Source organism: Anolis carolinensis, chromosome 2, assembly GCF_035594765.1.
Source record: "Anolis carolinensis isolate JA03-04 chromosome 2, rAnoCar3.1.pri, whole genome shotgun sequence".
NCBI classification, from domain to species: Eukaryota; Metazoa; Chordata; class Lepidosauria; order Squamata; family Dactyloidae; genus Anolis; species Anolis carolinensis.
In genome coordinates this window covers 115,295,618-115,310,122 of record NC_085842.1, presented here as the reverse complement: position 1 = coordinate 115,310,122, position 14,505 = coordinate 115,295,618, and the positions used below count along the sequence as shown (strand labels likewise).

Genomic DNA, 14,505 nt, shown 5'->3' with positions numbered 1-14,505 from the left:
TTTGCAGACTTGAGGGGGAAAGTTTCAAAGTATTTTTGTTTTTTCTACATTCAAAGAATTTCTATGTTCCAAACTCCCATGAATGTGTAGAGCTGACTAAACCCCATGGATGTGTAGGGCCAACTGTAAAAATATCATCAACACAAAAAAATATTATTAAGGTCTGATATGGGAGAAGATCCTTGAGTTACCTCCTGGGTGACCCCAACTCTCATGATGCCACTCGCTCCCAGAAATGACCCCTGGGCCTCCACTTCTTGGCCGAAGTTCCTACTATCACAACCAATGTCTGGTTTGGCCTGTATGAAACGCAAGATGCGAGTGCTTTTACGGCTCCACACATGAGACATGAAATCCAAATATGGGCTGCTGGGCTAAACTCTCGATGGCGCTGATCTGCCAGAAACTGCTCTCTCCTTTAACTCCTTTAAAAACAGCCTCCCAAGGCATCAGTTTGATATGGGCTGGGGGGATGTGAGTGGCCTCTTCCTCTTTTCCGCAGGCCACCTCCAGACCAAAAAAGTTACCGGTGCCACCTCATCCAAAGCTGAACCAACTTCCACCTCCACTCCAGTAACTCAACAGGCAAACAGCTTGGGATCAGAGGTCTTTTGGGACTAAAGCTCTCAGGGTTTCCCAACCAAGAGGGTCCTGGGGAGCTGCAGTTCCCGAAAGTTACACCCTCACATTCTTTATTGTGGAGGCCAGCTTTGGTCGTTGAGATGTTTTGGACTCCGGCTCCCAGAAGTCTTGACAACTGGTCAGCTGGCTGGGGTCTCTGGGAAGTGAAGTCCCAAACACCAGAACTACCAAAATTTGGGAACATGTGAAATACGAATAGTGAAAAGAAAACGAATAAGAAAACGAATAGTGAGGGGCTCTGCCACAAAAGAAAGGGGAAAAACCCCATGCTTAGAAACATTTTTAAGGAATTCATGCACCGAAACGACATGGGATGCCCCTACACCAGGCTTGGGCAAACTTGGGCCCTCCCTCTGGGTGTTTTGGACTTCAACTCCCACCATTCCTAACAGCTTCAGGCCCCTTCCTTTCCCCCCTGAACTGCTTAAGGAAAGGGCCTGAGGCTTTTAGGAATGGTGGGAGTTGAAGTCCAAAACACCTGGAAGACCCAAGTTTGCCCATGCCTGCTCTCCTACACTGCGGAATGAATACAGTTTGACTCCATGTGAACTTCCATGGCAGGGAAGGCTAAAAGTCCTTCTGACATTACAGTTCCCAGGATTCCATAGCATTGAACAGACAGTTCAAGTGGTGTCAAACTGCATTACAGTGCAGGTGCACCCAGGGTCAGGGGAAGCTATGCTGCGCTTCCTCATTGGCTGAGTGGAGGCCCCATGGTTGTGTGGCTGCTCGGAGAGGCCCTTCCACACTCCTGCTCCCCTCCCCCCAGGCCCCGCCCTACCTTTCCTGGGAGCCTTCCTCTTTCGCGCCCCCTCCTCAAGGTCTCAGCAGGAGCATGCTCCCCCTCCTCCTCCTCCTCCCCCAGCCAAAGCCCAGCCTCGCTGCTCTCGCTCTGTCTGGCGCGCGCCGGGGCCGCTCCCGTTCACGTGGCTCTGTGCGAGCAGGTGGGAGTTGCCAGGGGGTCCCTCGCCCAATCAGGAGCCGCGGCGAGGAACGAAAAGGCGGGACTATTAGGGCTGATGGACAGTCCCAAGCGCTGGAAGGGTGAGGAGAGCCTTTTGGGATCATTGGGTTGCTGTGAGTTGTTCGGCCTGTCTGGTTATGTTCCAGAAGCATTCTCTCCTGACGTTTCGCCTACATCTATGACAGGCCTCCTCAGAGGTTGTGAGGTAGATTGGAAACCAGGCAAGGGAGGTTTATATATCTGTGGAATATTGTCCAGGGTGGGAGAAAGAACTCCTGTCTGTTGGAGGCAAGTGTGAATGGTACAATTAATCACCTTGATTAGCACTGAAAAGCCTCGCAGCTTCAAGGCCTGGCTGATTCCTGCTTGTGGGAATCCTTTTTTTTTGGGGGGGGGGGTGTCAGCTGGCCCTGATTGTTTCATGTCTGGAATTCCCCTGTTTTAAGGAATCAGCCAGACCTTGAAGCTGAAAGGTTTTCAATGCTAACGAAAGTGATTAATTGCAACATTAACACTTGCCTCCAACAGGCGAGAGCTCTTTTTCCCACCCTGGACAATATTCCACAGATATACAGTATAAACCTCCTTTGTTATAGTTTCCAACAGACCTCGCAACCTTTGAGGATGCCTTCTATAGATGCGGGCGAAACGTCAGGAGAGAATGATTCTGGAACATGGTCTTATACAGTCCGGAAAACTCACAGCAAGCCAGTGATTCCTTGCCACGAAAGCCTTCAACAACCTTTTGCACCAGAACCACCGAACAAGGAGGGGAAAGGGGCGGGGCAAGCCGAATCCTTGCTGCGTGTGAGTGACAGGGAGGCGGGGCTCCGACAACAGGGTGAGGAGAGAGCCTTTTGCACCAGAATCACCCAACAAGGGGCGGAGGAGAGGGGAAAGGGGCGGGGCTTTCTGCGCATGAGTGACAGGGAGGCGGGGCTTCGGGGAGCCGAGAGAAGAGAGTGCGTGTGTGAGCGAGAGAGGGGCGTGGCCTGCCTGAACCGGAAGTGCCGCGCTGCCCCTCCTCCCTCCTCTTTCCCCAGCTGGTTGTCATTTCGCTCGGAGGCTCCGTCCTGTAGAGACGGTGACAACGGCGGCGGCTGAGGCGGCCGGGCCGGCAGCCTGAAGGAAGTAGCCCAGCGCCTGCCTGGCCACTTAAAGGAGCCCCCTCCCTTTCTGTCCTCCCACGACGCCCACCCGCCAAACGCCTTGTCGTGTTTTACATGAGGGGCGAAGAACAACGCCGGCGGGGGAGAAGCAGCCGCCTCAGAGGAGGGCGAAGAGCAGGAGGAGCCCAGGGAGCCAGGCTCGGCGCCGCCGCAGTCGCTGCCACCGCCCTATCGCCTTCTCCCTGGAGCCGCCTCCTCTTCCTCCTCCTCCTCCTCCTCCTGCTGCCTTGAGAAGCCGGCTCCCATGGGGGAGAGAAGAGCTCGGCCCCGCGCCCCGCTGGAGACTGCGCCCCTCCTGAGGTAAAGCCCGCCCCCTTCGCCTTTCAACGGTCAGATCCTTATTTCCCATCTCCCCCCCCCCCCCCCAACATTATTTAAAGCCTTTCCTCACAAGGAAGCTCCCTTCCCTCTCCTTTGCTGTCGCATTATAAGCCTGTATAGGTGGCACCTTTGAAAAATTGGTATAATTTTGGCTATATCCCTTTAAAAAGGTCTCATTTCTCCTCCTCCTCTTCCTCCTCCTCCCACCCCCGCCTTGACTGCTGATTTTTCTGAGGTGATTTTTTTCCCCCTCTGCAGGCTGCCAGGATTCGCCTGAAGGACACAAACACAAGAACCGGATCGTAATATAGGAGGCAAAGCTTGGAAAAGCAGGAACCCACCCAGCTATTGCCAGCAGCAGCAATCCACCCTTCTTTTCCTCCTCTTCCTCCTGCACAACTGAGCCTGCACACACTCACACACTCAGCCACTCACACTGAATGCTGATATCTAGAAATTTCTGAAAAAAAGGAACCAACCCACACGCCCTGCCCTCTCTCTCTCTTTCTATAGAAAGGCCCTGTCAGAAGGGCATCCGCATTGAGCTCGCTCGTCACATAGTTCTGCAAGGCAAAAGCAGTCACAGCACAGGTTGCGGGTGGTGGGGAAAAAGCCCTTAAGTACTCATACCCTTTCTTAAAATCCTGGCAAGAAAAACCCATTACATGTTGAACAGCAAAGTCTGTTAGAATAGAACACAGATATATATTAGAGTATATAGAATTTATTAAATTATTCCAGATTTAAATATATTTTTGGAGCTGTGAAGGTGTGAGGAGTACCAGATGTCATGGTTATCTTTTTTCCCTTAAAGTGTTCGTAGGCAGGTTGAGGCGCTTGATAAAGCAAAAAAGCTTGATTATTTTTTAAAAAATAATAATTCCCAGGAGCTTTGTTTCATCTCCATTCTTTTAGGAAAAGGAAACCTCTTATTTTGTTAACCAAAGATTTACTTTCTACTCCTTGGTTGTCAGAAGGAATCAAAACACAAATTGAGCCACATCATTATTTTAAGTAGTTCTCATGTAAAAGAATCCAGAAATAATTTCCAAATTAGATATCTCAAGTGGATTGGTGGAAAAGAAAGGGGCGGAAGATCTTTTATGAAATATATTTTCATACCTTGCTTTAGTAAAGGGAAGGAAACATTTGAAGTGTTTTTCTTCTCCCAGTGAAATTAAAATCCTAAATAAAATAAATGGGGGATTACGGGTTTGGCGTTTTAGTGCAAAACAATACTGGGAATAAGTCGGCTTTTCCAGTCAGATTTCATCCACATCTGCAGCCTCCACACCACCATCAAAATGCAACCCCCAGTCCTGCTGCTTTTATAAATAACACAGCTGCCAATGGCAGTAGTGCTGGGTCAGCTTGGCTCTTTCCTGCTCCAGCTGCCCATAACATTCAGGATGAGATTCTGGGGTCAGAAAAATCTAAAGCTCAGCAACAGGAAAAACAAGACTCCCTAGAAAAACAGCAGCTTTCCCCTAGTCAAAGTCAGGAAGCAGGCATGCTGCCTGAATCTGAGAAAGCTAAATCTGAAGAAAACCAGGGGGATAGTTCTTCTGAGAATGGCAATGGGAAGGAGAAAATAAGAATAGACTCTCCAGTTCTAACAGGATTTGATTACCAAGAGGCTACAGGGCTAGGTTCTTCGAGCCAGCCTCTGACATCTACTGCATCTTCTCTGACTGGTTTCAGTAACTGGTCAGCTGCTATAGCTCCTTCTTCTTCAACAATAATAAATGAAGATGCAAGTTTCTTCCACCAGGGAGGTGTTCCTCCTGCTTCAGCTAATAATGGTGCTTTGCTGTTTCAGAATTTTCCACATCATGTCAGCCCTGGTTTTGGGGGTAGCTTTTCTCCTCAAATTGGACCCCTCTCTCAGCACCACCCTCATCACCCCCATTTTCAGCATCATCACAATCAGCATCAACAACAGCGAAGGTCTCCTGCAAGCCCTCATCCACCTCCATTTACACATAGAAATGCTGCTTTTAATCAACTGCCTCATCTTGCTAATAATCTTAACAAACCACCTTCTCCATGGAGCAGCTACCAGAGCCCATCACCTACGCCATCTTCTTCATGGAGTCCTGGTGGTGGTGGTGGATATGGTGGGTGGGGAGGGTCCCAAGGGCGAGACCACCGCAGGGGACTAAATGGAGGGATAACTCCCCTGAACTCCATCTCACCCCTCAAGAAGAATTTCCCAAGTAACCATATCCAGTTGCAGAAGTATGCACGGCCCAGCTCCGCTTTTGCTCCAAAATCTTGGATGGACGACAGTTTGAACAGAGCCGACAATATCTTTCCATTTCAGGTGAGATTATACTAGTACTGTTAGATAGAATAATAGTATACAAATACATGACGTAAAATGTTACATGCATGACAAAGATGTATCTTTTCTTGCATTGTTTTAATGATTAGAGCTGTCTGAGTGGGGACTTAAAAAACCCCACCTCTAATACATAGTTTATTTTGTGACATTTCAAATGGCATGATTGCTCATCTCTGAATCATGGACGCTCTGTATCATGTTTGTCAGAGAAATAGCTATCACCAAATAACTCATCTATTATATAGTTAGTGTGCTGTCATATTAGTACACCTGATCGATAAAACGGTTGCAAGAACAATTATTCTTACAAGTTGAATTAATAAAATAAGTCCTGAAAAAACTATTTTTTTTTTAGATTGTGTAAAAAAATGTTTGGTGTGCAGAAAACAATAACTAGATTCTAAAACTGTTCTGTTAGAAGTCTACAGCCTTGTGCAGATGCTGTTTGATTCATTTCAAATGCTTCTGTACAATTCTTACAGAATGTTCATGCTGATATCCTCCAACAAGGCCTGCAGGTTTCAGTGATAGTCATGCCTAAAAATAGATGTAGAGTCACTTCATATGTTGGCCTGTTGTGTTCATATGTGATTCACTAAAAGCACTGAACATTTTTCTCCTGTTTATGCAAATTAGTTATAATTAAAAACAGCTGGTCAGGTAATGTAATGACAATGCAGCTTTTTTATTCACAAACTGACATTAAGATTGTTTCCAATAAAGGATTCTGAAACCTTAGGAGTCATGAGTAGAAAAGAAAAATTGTCAATTATTGTTTATATTTGTGATATAAATGGGTGGTATGCCCTACTTTTATTCTAATTCCGAATATAATCAGAAGAAACCTAAAACTGTGCTAGATATAAATTTAAACCATTTAAATGTTTTTTAAATATATTCCAGTAATGTATACTGTAGACATTTCTTGTATTATCTTTTATGTCTGGCCTTTGTGAAAACATAGTAAGTTCATGTACATAGTCAGAAGTCCTGAAATAATTTTAAAGTCTAGAAGCACTATAAGGGTTCCTGCAGACCAAATTTAACCTTGGAAACCATTAGCAGTAGGATTTGTCTGGAGGGGCGGTAGAGAGTGGGAGATTGTGTTGAGGCTGACTGCAGCAAAATCTGACTCCCTATCTTATTCATTCTGGATCATGACAACCAAATGAGATACTCTGTGACAAAATAAAATGGCCTTGATCATGTCATTAAGCTCTTAAATCTATGAATATTTGAAATTAATATTTCCTTTGTTAAAATATGTTACTTATGCATTATGTTCCCAATATTGATACATTCTTTTCTGAGAATTATGACCAGGAAAAATAAAAACAAGAATTACACATATGTATGTTACTGTCTGTTTATCAAAGCAGGCACCTGAATTGAAGGACTTATCAGGATCAAATCTGTCACTATTTTGGGCCTCGCAAAGTTATTTTATTTTAATAAAATGCTCAGCCAGTTGCAGTTGCTTGAGCTGTGAGCTGAACCTGGGGGTGGGAGGACCGGCATTTTAGTAGATCTAGTGAATTCACATTTGAAATTTGAAATAATCTGTGCATTTATGCTTTGTGGTATGAACTCTTTCTTTCCTTCTTCCGCAATGGTTGTTTTACAGTTATCTTAAAAAAAACAAAAAACCCCAGAACTTGTAGTTATTGTTCAAGTGTGTGTGCAAGGTATAAATGTAGTTCTAAGCAAATTGTATGCAGAAATGTGTTTACAGATATGTTAGATTTTAAATGCAGCAACTCAGTTATGTCTTGAACTCTTCGTTAGAACCTACTTGGGTCCATGTTTAATGTCACCAAGCATACTATCTTGGCAGCTATTACAAAAAGAAAGCTAGCTAGATAGCAATGTTATTTGTTTCTGATTAACCTCCTTCAATGACTGACCACTTCTCATTTTAACGTATCCGTACACAAGTAGCTTCCTTATGTAAAAATAATTCTTTATCTGCAAAGGAGTTTGGTACTATTTATATAACCTTAATAGTCACAGTATTGCTATTTTGAGAAGCAGGCCTTATCTAAATGCTGTGTGAAATATAGAAGCACGTATTCTTGAGGAATTGCATTTATGATAAAAAGGTTCTCTGCTAAAGGACTGATTTTTTTGTGATGATACTGAATAATATTCATGTAGATAACTAAGAGCTCCTGCAATTATATGTATTCTGCTATGTTTTAGAGATAATTTTATTTTTTAAAAAAGATTGTCATTGCCTGGTTTTGATAAAAATTCAGTTGGACTTGGATATGGAATTCAGCAATTATTAACTGATCCTGTAAAATTCCTCAACCTAAATTTTTTAAACCCAAATATAGAAAGGTAGCAAATAATAAATCAAATTCTACCACTCTGAATTGCCTGGCAGCATATAGAACAAAGCAATGGATGTTGAGGGGATGCCAAAATATATTTTCAGTGACAGAACATAGTTCCGCACCTAGCAGCAGTTACTGGCATGGCTTGCATCACTATTTCTCCCAGATGATATGCTGCAGTGCTGCATAGAAGTTCTTGTAGCGTAATACTGGGAAGGAAACAGAAAATCCCTATACATCTATTAAACAACTTTTTAGAGGCCTTTTTGAAATATGAAAGCTAGCATGGTATTTGCCATTGATTGGTACTTGGGAATATCCATAGTAGAGATCTAATTGTTTGGATAGGATTCCATTATAATTTGTAGACATGGATTGGAGAAAAGGGGCCTAAAAACAGCTGTTAGTCCCATCTCAAATAGACCTACTGAATCAATAGGAATTTAGTAACTTAATACACGTTTTTGAAAGTTATGTTAAGTTTAATGGGTCTGCTTTGCCTGATGCAGAAATTGAATTTAGGCCATCATATAGTCCACAGAAAGTAAATTAAAGTATAGCTTACTGTATATGTATGGTCAATAACAGTTGATTTCCAGTGAACAGATAAACGGTGGGTGACAACTGGACACTGAGGGCTAGTTTCTGTCCTTGCCTATTTGTACGCATAGCAACTGTCTGGATGCATTTAGGACTGTGTGCATTATTTTGCTTTGGTTTCCCAAATGAAATACAATGCAATACAAGTGTGTGACATTAGGCTGTTATTACTAGGGTTGTAAAGGGAGAAGACAGCTGCATGCAGAGCCTCCAATTGAACCTGCAGTCTGATTCCAGTTCATAAACAGTGCTGAGCTATGAAGGTTGTGCATGTGGCTTGCTCTCCCTTTTAATTTTAAAGGGCCTGTGTCCTTGTTAAAGGCAGTGTGTATACATGCACCTGATGTGAAATCCAGTGGCCCAGCAGTGGCCATAAGAAGTTCTTCCTATAGCTTGGCTTGGTTTCCAATGTTGAGACAGAGAGGAGAGGGGCCGAGATGGAAATAAAATCCGGCTCACAATGAAGTGAGGTTTACTTAATATTTACATGTGGCTCATAATAACCTTTTTTATCTGTATGTTACTTAACCTGGCTGAGAGAATTAGATACACAGATAGAAAAACCCACCACCTGATCTTTGATGGTTGGATTTATTTCAATTTCTGTTTTAGAAGGACATCTCAAAAACAATTGTATGTAATTTTGTCAAAATGCATTTCATTAAGTGCAGATTTCCTTTCCTCTTGTTTTCTATTTTGATGCTAGAGACCATTCTTGGAATGACACAATGTGCATACAGCCATTGGAGTGGAAGGTGGGCATTCCATAATTATATGCAAGGCTGCTGCAAGCACAAAGACAAAACAAAAATTATCACTTTTAAAAAAGCAATTCTGTATAAGTTTCAGTTATTTTTCTGCTGACTATATTCTGGTATCATTGTCTTGTAATTCATAGAAGGCTATAAATGTCAGCGCAATGTGATTTTACAGAGAATATCGATGCAAGTGTACTGTGAGAGTGTTGATCATGTGAGAGACAAGGAAGAGGTCTGAATTACTGGACACGGAAGTATTTTTATGAATCTTCCTCGAAGTAGAATTGGCCACACAAACCACTGAATTTTTAATCCATCATTTCCTCATTGTGAAGGAGGAGTCCAGCTAGGCTTTCCGTTTTATCTCTTCTCTATCTTGTTCAATCGCTGGATTGTGATTTGTTTAGGTGTCACAGTCAACAGTGGATGTGAAGTCTGTGATTTGTTTACCTGCTTCCACTTGCCTTCCATTGAAGACCAGCACAATGCTTTGTTCACTTTTAAAGGTGGGATAAATATCACATACTGTTTTTAACGGGGTTTTAAAAAAACATTTCTTTTAAAATAAGTATGTGAGAAATGCATTTCACAGAAAACAAACACTTTGCATTTCAACTACATCAGATGCATGAAATCTTGAGTTTTCAGAAGGGTTTTGGATAATGTACTCCATCTTTTCCACTGAAACCTGGCTGTTGCTTCTGGGAGGTAAAGTCCAAAATGTTGGGACTGGATATTTCCCATGATTGAACTAGAAATGATTATCTCCTGCACATCAGTTTATTAGCTTGTTAGTCTCTTAGGGGCTTCTTAAACTTTTCCATTTGAGACCCCTTTTGTTCTGAGAATTTTTTACGTGATCCCAGATATATAGGTATATAAAATAGGTGTATAAATCAAACATTTACTTATAACAAATCAGAATGTACAAGGCTTGCTAAACAGCCTGATTTTCCTTTTTATGAGGTACAGCTGAAGCATCTTCTGCAAATTCCTCTGTAGACACTGCACAACAGATTCATGTAGATGTCCATTAGGTAATGTTCAGAAAACCATTATTGTTGCCATTTTTTTCGTAAGCCCAATATTGAGGTTAAGGGGACCCCATTTGAGGCGGGGATCCACAGTTTAAGAGGCAGAGTCTTAGATTATAGCAAATGGTGGTCCTCACTTTCTATCTTACACTGTAGTATCCAGCTGAAAATTCAGTGGAGAAAAGGAAACTACTATTGGAAACAATAAAATTACTATGAAAGATAAAGCCCTATCATTTTCCCAGCCTTGCTATGAAACTTAAAAAGTATTTTAAAAAAATACCTCATTGCCTTATTTTTCACTGTATCACTTTTTGAGAATGTAAATTAGGTGGCACATAGCAGTTGGTTTTTGCTGATGCACTGCTTTCGTGTTTTACAGAGACCTTTCTGCTGTGCATGTTTTTGTAGAAGTGGGACACCCTGTCTGTTTTATAACAAAGAAGAAATGAAATCATATCCTTGTTGTTAGGATAAAACCTAACTTCCAAAAGGACAATTGTAATCTTATTACGGTACACTTCAATAATAATAATAATAATAATAATAATAATAATAATAATAATAATAATATAAACTAGAGGAATTATTCTAAAATATGAATTTTTTAAAACATGCCTGCTTTTTCATGCAGATACACTGAAATAATTAGGAGTACTTATACATAACCAATTTCTCAGTAGCAAGCAAAATATTAAATATGTCAATGTTATGAGCTCCAGTTATATGCATGAACAGCTTTTTAAAATTTTGATGTGATAAATTCCTAAATTTTCCCTAGATGCTTTCAAATCTGTTTATCTTAACTTAATCATATTCCTCCTGACCTTGAACATGCTTCTGACATTAACACCTTAAAATGGCCTTTTTGAAAACAATGTTTTGTGTAATTCCTTGTATTTTTTAATTTTTGAAAGAATTCACCCATTCATCTGCATCAGATCATGCTTATGAGGACAGTAGATATATTTGTTTTTTAATTTATACACTATCCAAATAAGATTGATTATATAGAATCATAGAATAGTAGAGATGGAAGAGACCTCATGGGCCATCCAGTCCAACCCCCTGCCAAGAAGCAGGAAATCTCATTTAAAGCACCCCCGACAGATGGCCATCCAGCCTCTGCTTAAAAGCCTCCAAAGAAGGAGCCTCCACCACAGTCCGGGGGAGAGAGTTCCACTGCTGAACAGCCCTCACAGTGAGGAAGTTCTTCCTGATGTTCAGAAGGAATCTCCTTTCCTGTAGCTTGAAGCCATTGTTCCGCATCCTAGTCTCCAGAACAGTAGAAAACAAGCTTGCTCCCTCCTCCCTATGACTTCCCTTTACATATTTGTACATGGCTATTATGTCTCCTCTTAGCCTTCTCTTCTTCAGGCTAAACATGCCTAGTTCTTTAAGCCGCTCCTCATAGGGCTTGTTCTCCAGACCCTTGATCATTTTAGTTGCCCTCCTCTAGACGCTTCCCAGCTTGTCAACATCTCCCTTCAATATTTAAAACTACCATTAGATTTATTGGAATAGTACTACTGAAACTGAAGCAGATGCCTACCAAATTGGATTTAGTTCATGTGTTGTGCAATCTATTAGTGTACTTTCTTGTACTACTTGACACTTTGATAAGCAATATTGAAAGATCAAAATGATTTCTAAGAGGCCTTGAAAAAAATCTGCCACCTTATTTCCCATTTAAATGGAGCTCTTGTAGTAAAGTATATTCCACTCATTGCCTTTTGGTATAAATTAAACAAAAATTGTTACCACAAATTATTATGTTTACAAAAAAGCACTAAAATGTAATATTTATTAGGCAGGCTGTTATTAGCACAATTATGTGCCTGTTCTTTCTAGACTTTGTAATTTAGCATCCTTGGCATCATCTGCTAAAGTAAAACTTTATATATGTTCCAGAAAAATGTAGTAAATAGAATCATTCATGCTTTATTGTGGTGTTGGCCATCAGTTTAATTATTATGCATGTATAGTCATCAGCTTGATTGAATTATTCATGTTGGCATTCTGTGGTCAGGAAAGTGACTGTTCAGCTTTGTGCTGGGAATCTTGGTTGTTACCACTACTTTCAGTAGAGTAGCAAAAAGCAAGAGCTTAGTTCATCTCAGGAGAAACTACTTTTCTCTACTCTCTCAGTGCCTCTTTGAGGGGAAGTACCAAAAATTGTTACTACCCCCCCCCCCCCACCACCACCACCACCATTTTCATTCCCAGGGATCTAAAAAGGCCAGATCTGGCGCAGCGGCAGAGAGAGGAGAGGAGATCAGTGCTTCTTTTACATACTCCCAGAGTGAAATAAACCTTTAACGTTATTTACCCAGATAACGGGATGGTGTTTTTTTTAAAAAAAAAAAATAGAAGAGTTAAGGTATGGTATGTACATTGGCCACTGGATACATTGGCCTAGGTTTTTTGGGGTTGATATTTTAACTAAAATTTCTAGACTTATACATGATTGTATACATGACTTAGCACTGTTTCCTCTTCCGCAAAAAGTCTTCACAGATATGAAGTTATGAGTTTGTGTAATATTATGAAGGAATGGCCTTTGGATGAAGGTAGTCTGGTACATTTTCATGATACATAAAACTTTCAGAAAGCTACGGAAACTATATACCATCTTAGAATGAAAAATATAAGGCTACCTCATAATGGATTGCATTATTAGTCATACAAGGCCAGTGCCATCTATGTTCCCTCGTGGAAGTGTCTCATGGGTTGTTTAAAAAAAACAACAACAGATGTTGAGAATTTAACCAAAATATGGCTACTGCTTTTGAGGAAAGCATTTATTTTGCCTCTCCCACAATAAAACGAACATTTACTTCACAGAGATAAATGACTTCTCTTTTTAAATGTTAGAACATGAAACAAAAACTAGAGTTACAATTGACTTTCACATTTGCTTTTTACTAAATGTTGCAATGTACAAAGAAACCCTGCAGCCACTAGTACTTACAGCAGTCCTTAACAGGCACAAGAGAAACTTTCCCCTAAGTGGAAATTTCTATTTTTGTTTAAGAGGCTGGTTTGATCCCATAGTTCCTTACATTAAATCTACAGTGATCTAGCTGATAGCCAGTTTCCATGGTTACGTATGTATTGGCCAATGGATGACTTAGAGTATGGGATTTATTGACCAGAGCTGTAGCTCCTTTTAAATCTATATTACAGCAAAGCTGTGTTTTAAGTTTTTAACATTCTGTACTTGAAAAGGGCAGAAAACACAGATTGAAGGGAACAGTTGGCCTAATCTCCCAGCTCTGCATTTAAACATATGCATTGTCTTGTAAACTTGTCACTTGAACTATGATGGTTTGCTGACAAAATGCATGAATCCACCATTTGCAATTATGAATAACTTTTTAGTGAACATAGGGAGGGGCACACAATATTGTATTTCTTCTTGGCAAAAAAAAAACAGGCTTTATTTCAGATCAATGCATATATCAGCTTAATGCATTTTTCTAGTAAAATATCCAGGAGTTATTTTCAGAATGTTTAAATGGGTATCCACTTGGAAAGATATATTCTGCTTATTCTTCATTTCAGTATGGCTGCAGAATTTTATTTGCCAAAAAATGGAAATATGTGTTTTCATATGTAGCAATTGAAGAATAAAAGCTTTGAGTATGGGAAAATAAAAAGAAATGTGAACAGATCTCCTTGAGCTCATTTTTCTCTTAATTCGGGGGGAGGGGGGGGATGATCAATATAAAGCAGTTGGTAAAGTGGGCAGGGGATAGGGTGGTCAGATGGTCCCTAGTACCTGTCATTCAGAGACAACAGCTATTAGCTATGTTCGTAGAAACCACATGCATCAGTTTTTGGGGGGAATTGGTTGTATTTGTGCTTCCACACTTAGCGAATCTCGTGGCATTTCAGAATATGTGTACTGGAATAGATGGCAAGAAATAGATCATCAGCTTGATATCCTTTTGACTTTGAACATGTACAAAATAACTGCAGAGCTGTTCTTGATGCATGAATGTTGTCTGTTACTGGCTTTTGTTTACACAAGACATGGCATTGCACTGATTTAGCACCACCTTGTAATTCATTGTGATGATTGTGTGACTATTTGCAAAGACTTTTAGATCTTTTCTTGATGTTTGAATGTGCTCAGAATTTAATAGGCTCTTTGTCACAGGTCAGTTTGGGTTTACTTATTTACAGATATTTATTTTTTTGAAAAAGCTCGAGCAAAAATTTTCAAGTGCTGTCCAGTTGAATAGAATTGTTGGCACACTGCTGTGGCTAATGAGATCACGTTCCAACCATCAGTTACAACACAGAGTAAGTTCTGATGACCCATAGGATTAACC

The 14,505-nt window shown here is 41.0% G+C and overlaps 1 protein-coding gene and 1 long non-coding RNA gene across 15 annotated transcripts in view; one reads left to right on the top strand and one right to left on the bottom strand.

Annotated features, from left to right (window-relative positions):
- Positions 1-1,788, bottom strand: part of LOC103277882 (uncharacterized) — a 33,886-nt gene extending 32,098 nt beyond the window's left edge. For 4 of the 13 annotated variants that reach the window (XR_010002790.1, XR_010002792.1, XR_010002794.1 and 1 more), the window contains exon 1: positions 1,424-1,781. This is a non-coding gene — a long non-coding RNA (uncharacterized LOC103277882). Of the gene's footprint in view, positions 1-191; positions 300-1,423 lie in introns of all 13 variants that reach the window. The other 9 variants (XR_010002789.1, XR_010002791.1, XR_010002797.1 and 6 more) reach the window with 8 other exon arrangements.
- An 855-nt stretch (positions 1,789-2,643) lies between these two features.
- The window catches only part of cpeb4 (cytoplasmic polyadenylation element binding protein 4), an 86,619-nt gene continuing 74,757 nt past the window's right edge, over positions 2,644-14,505 (top strand). For both annotated transcript variants that reach the window (XM_003217434.4, XM_008104788.3), the window contains exons 1-2: positions 2,644-3,075; positions 3,355-5,419. In XM_003217434.4, the coding sequence (XP_003217482.1) occupies positions 4,295-5,419 (1,125 nt within the window). In that variant the 5' untranslated portion in view covers positions 2,644-3,075; positions 3,355-4,294. The remainder of the gene's footprint in view (positions 3,076-3,354; positions 5,420-14,505) is intronic.